At 41.4% G+C, this 4,014-nt stretch overlaps 1 protein-coding gene across 1 annotated transcript; it reads right to left on the bottom strand.

Moving 5' to 3' along the window:
* On the bottom strand, positions 1 to 2,051 carry RB195_017022 (uncharacterized protein; the record flags this gene model as incomplete). The annotated part of the gene is made up of 2 exons (XM_064183821.1): positions 1 to 315; positions 1,986 to 2,051. The coding sequence occupies 2 exons, from the start codon at positions 2,049 to 2,051 to the stop codon at positions 1 to 3; spliced, it is 381 nt and encodes a 126-aa protein (XP_064039702.1).
* Positions 2,052 to 4,014: the final 1,963 nt, after the last annotated feature.

The raw sequence follows: 4,014 nt of genomic DNA, 5'->3' as shown, positions 1-4,014 counted from the left end.
TCAATTATAGCTTGTAAAAGTCGATTGGTTTGCGACAACTACGTGACTAATCATGTGGACGAAATTGCTGATATAAGTCACAGTCATCTTGAGTTTCTGCGTCGCTTGAACATTCATCTGCTCAGTGGCACTGTCTGACATCGACAATGTCTCATTACTCCTGGAATCAGACTCCTTATCAGCAAGCAGCATTAACACATCATCGAAGATAGAATCATTCTCTGTAGTTCCCATTACATCTTCATCAGATTCAACGGGTATTCTTTCGAAACTATTCACCGAATCGTCTAACTCAGATTCGTCAATCTTTGGCTTCTAAAACTCAATTAACTGTATGTAAGCAGAATGAATCAGAGTGAAAAAAGTCTTATAACGGTACTAGCAATAAATACAAGTTAAATCATGTAAGAATGCAAAAATTTGTGCACAGGAAAAGAGCGGTAACCGAAGAACAGCGCGGCTCAGCGTTGAGCCGCGGTTGCACGGTGGCTAAAACGCGCCTGTACACGTGCCAGACACGAAAAATGTGCGCTGCCGTCAATGTGGGTTAAAGGCATCACCCCACGAATCTGAGGTGGTACGGATTTAAGGTGGAGTATTCGTATACGGGATGGGAGACTACGGAGAGGGGGATGAATCCGTCCATTTCTTCCTAATTGCCGTAAAAAACGGCCCGGAAGATACGGCTTCAGGAGTTTTGGCGCACTATTTTGTACAGGGAGTTCGACTGGAGCGCGCCAGCCTTGTGCGGAGCCGCATCTTCGGGGCCGTTTTTTACGGCAATTAGAAAGAAATGCACGGAATCACCCCCTCTCCAATCCCGTATATGAATACTCCACCTGAAATCTGCACCACCTCAGATTCGTGGGGTGATGCCTTTAATGGAAAAAAGGGGAATTCTCAGAGTTTATTTTCCCTTTTCCCACATTTTTCACCATACTAGTGATCTCGTCATATCGTGATTTTGTCATTTCAGTTACCACAACCGTGAACTTTTGCCGGCTATCAAAATCACTGAAGAACTTGCTGGATTAAGCTCGTATAGGCACATATAGTTGTGTTTAAGGAAAGCATACTACGCGATTGATGATGTTGGGATCTTTCATGGACAATATAGGGTTCGGCGTGTAGAGTACGAATGTGAGCGTTGTGTTCACATACGATCCCTAATAATCGTAGTGATAAACGGCATGAAAACCTCCACGTTACCGTATATAACGTGCCATCTGCGTACAAGCACAATCGCCGCCAACCGTTTCTGCACCGTTTTCCGGGACAATTAGGGGGGAATTGAGCGTGCACATATGCTCATACTCGTAATCCACACCTCAAACCCTATATTGTCCATGAGATACCCAAATATCGTCACTTCGTGGTATGTTGCCTTCAATCGGTTGAACGCGACGCGTCTAGCCGTCTAGCGCCGCGCCCGTTCGGTTGAACACATTTGGGGCCGACTACAGCCTGAGCTGCTCAGTCCATGCGTATCGTGTTTCAGCTGTCGTTCTTATGTTTAATGATCGGATAGGATGTACTGGAGAAAAATGGGGAAGTTGGCTGAACTATTGTAAAATTGCAAACCAAATGTGCTGCATGTATAACTGCGTTGTGCTGTGTACCGCATACTCCTGTTCTTTGCACTCCACTGAAACTCACATGCTCTTTTCACGTGATTTCATGACCGGTTCAGCTGTCTTTTCTTTGATTTCCAAAAATAGATATCAACTTCTCTTTTGCAGTGAGAAAGTGTCTGTTTATCAGGTGATATAATGTTTTGTACTGAATTGATATAATAATACTTTGTAGGGATATTTTATGGTGTCCAATGATGTATTTGGTAGCAGAATAGTGGAATTTTGTTGACGTAGTCAGGAAGAAACCTAAGCATATGTACTGTAAAGCACGATAATCCCTGGAAGAACCGTACTTACAGCAAAAGTGTCGAAAAGGAGGAAGAGTAAACAAAGAGTATGCAAAAACGTTACCTTAGCTGTCATACATAGCTCTTCAGAGCAGCATTCGTGATAAAGTGCTGCTTGAGGATGAATCATGTGTACCATACAACCACAGAGTGTTGTCACAAAAAAAAAAAAAAAAAAAAAAAAAAAAAAAAAACTTCAGTTCGGTTGAATTCCACTGACTAAGAAGTGTCAGATTATTTCAAGATAAGGACGGACGTCGTCACGTGCCAACGTAGGGCAAAAAAAAGAACGTTTTCCACATTACAAAGCTGCTTCTCCTGTCTCCTGAATAGAACACACTTTCCTGAATTAAGTAGATAATTATAATTTGTTATAATTTTTATAATTCGTTGTAATCAGTTTAGTTATCATTAATTTAGTTATAATTTGTTCAATATTCCATCCAAGACCGATCGATGGTACGACAATCGATGAAGCAATGGCGCTGAGACCAACGGAAAAGGATCTTACTACGCCCACCAATATGAATTATTCCTAGTCATATACAACTGCACGGAAAACTATCGAATAAGTATAAAAGAACGCGGAAGAGAGAACCGTTGAGTTTATCGACGCCGTGGCCCTATCGATTATTGCCGCATCGATCGAATGAGGGAGAGAACGGCGTCCGTATCCGTCCAGAACCTAATGGCTATGGTCGACACTTGCCGCAACGCGGCAACTGTAGCTAGGAAAGCGGAAGGAGCAAGTATGAGGATCAGTTCGTCCTGGTGACACAAGTAACACGAGGGTATAGTTTATTAAAGTGGTCCGATCTTTATTGCTGTAATTCATAGTTTTTGTACTTCAAACATTCCAGGGATTTACAATAAGGAATTTTAAAGGAATTCAACAGTATTGGAAACTTTTGTTTCTTGTTGAAACTTTTTTTTTTAGTTTATGAGAGTTTAGAACTACTTTTTTCCGCCGTACGAATTAACGAGGTATTTTCAAATCTTTTCGATTTTAAGCGAAATGTGATGTGAAAAAAAAAATTGTTGAGACTTTGGCATACAATCTTTAACTTAATGTATATTTGTTTCTATCCTGTAGCTAGCCTCTTTTATTTTATTTTATTTTTTGCCGTCAACCAGTTCCCCATGAGACGTCGGAGGGCGAAGGTGTTGTCATTGGAGGTGAGAAGAAAAAGAGGCACCTTGTATTTTCGCCACATTCTTTTTGATAAATAAATGTTTGGCCAAATTGGCATAAACTGTACTTCTAAGAATAGATATGCGTGGTTTCGAGTGGAGTATTTTTCCAGAAGAAAGAGATGTTTGTTCCCTACTCATTATTTGGAGTGAATGTGCACCATTTGCACCATTTGAAGGTGTTTCGAAGGAACCCAGCCTTCGAACGACTTCCTTTAAAGGCATCACCCCACTAACCTGAGGTGGTACGGATCTCAGGTGGAGTATTCGTATACGGGACGGTAGATTACGGGGAGGAGAGTGATTCTATCCTTTTCTTCCTAATTGCCGTAAAAAAAACGGCCCGGAAGATGTGGCGCGTGCACAAGGCTGGCGCGCTCCAATCGAACTCGTAGAAAGTAGCGCGCCGGAACGCTCGAAGCCATATCTTCCAGCCCGTTTTTTACGGCAATTAGGAAGAAATGGACGGAATCACTGCAAAAGTGGGATCTTGTTACTTTACAGATTCCTTCCTCAGCTGCGTTTCAGAACCATGGATTAATAAGTAAAACCGTCAAAATTCTCGGGGATTAAAATGAAATGAGTTTCTAAAAACAACAATTAAAATAACATTAACTGTTGATTTCAAATGTACTTTCAGAATTTGGATTTGTCAAATATATGCCTAGCAGAATCCCTCCTTCTTCCTTAAGAAGCCTTGAAATTCTCAAAAGAAATCTGAATATGCGAAAATGCTGCCTTCAACCAATGATTTGTGAATGCTTGTCGGTAAATTTAATTGGCGTAACATGTTATTTATGGACATGGCAGCGAACACTAAATACTGAATTTTATCGACAATCCTGACTATCGGTTGCCGTAGCGACAGGAGAACGGGTGAGCACAACATTCTCCTGCGTTGT

The sequence above is a fragment of the Necator americanus genome, chromosome II (genome assembly GCF_031761385.1).
Source record: "Necator americanus strain Aroian chromosome II, whole genome shotgun sequence".
Taxonomy (NCBI): Eukaryota; Metazoa; Nematoda; class Chromadorea; order Rhabditida; family Ancylostomatidae; genus Necator; species Necator americanus.
Note: the sequence above shows the minus strand (reverse complement) of the source record. Positions and strands in the feature narration are given on the sequence as shown.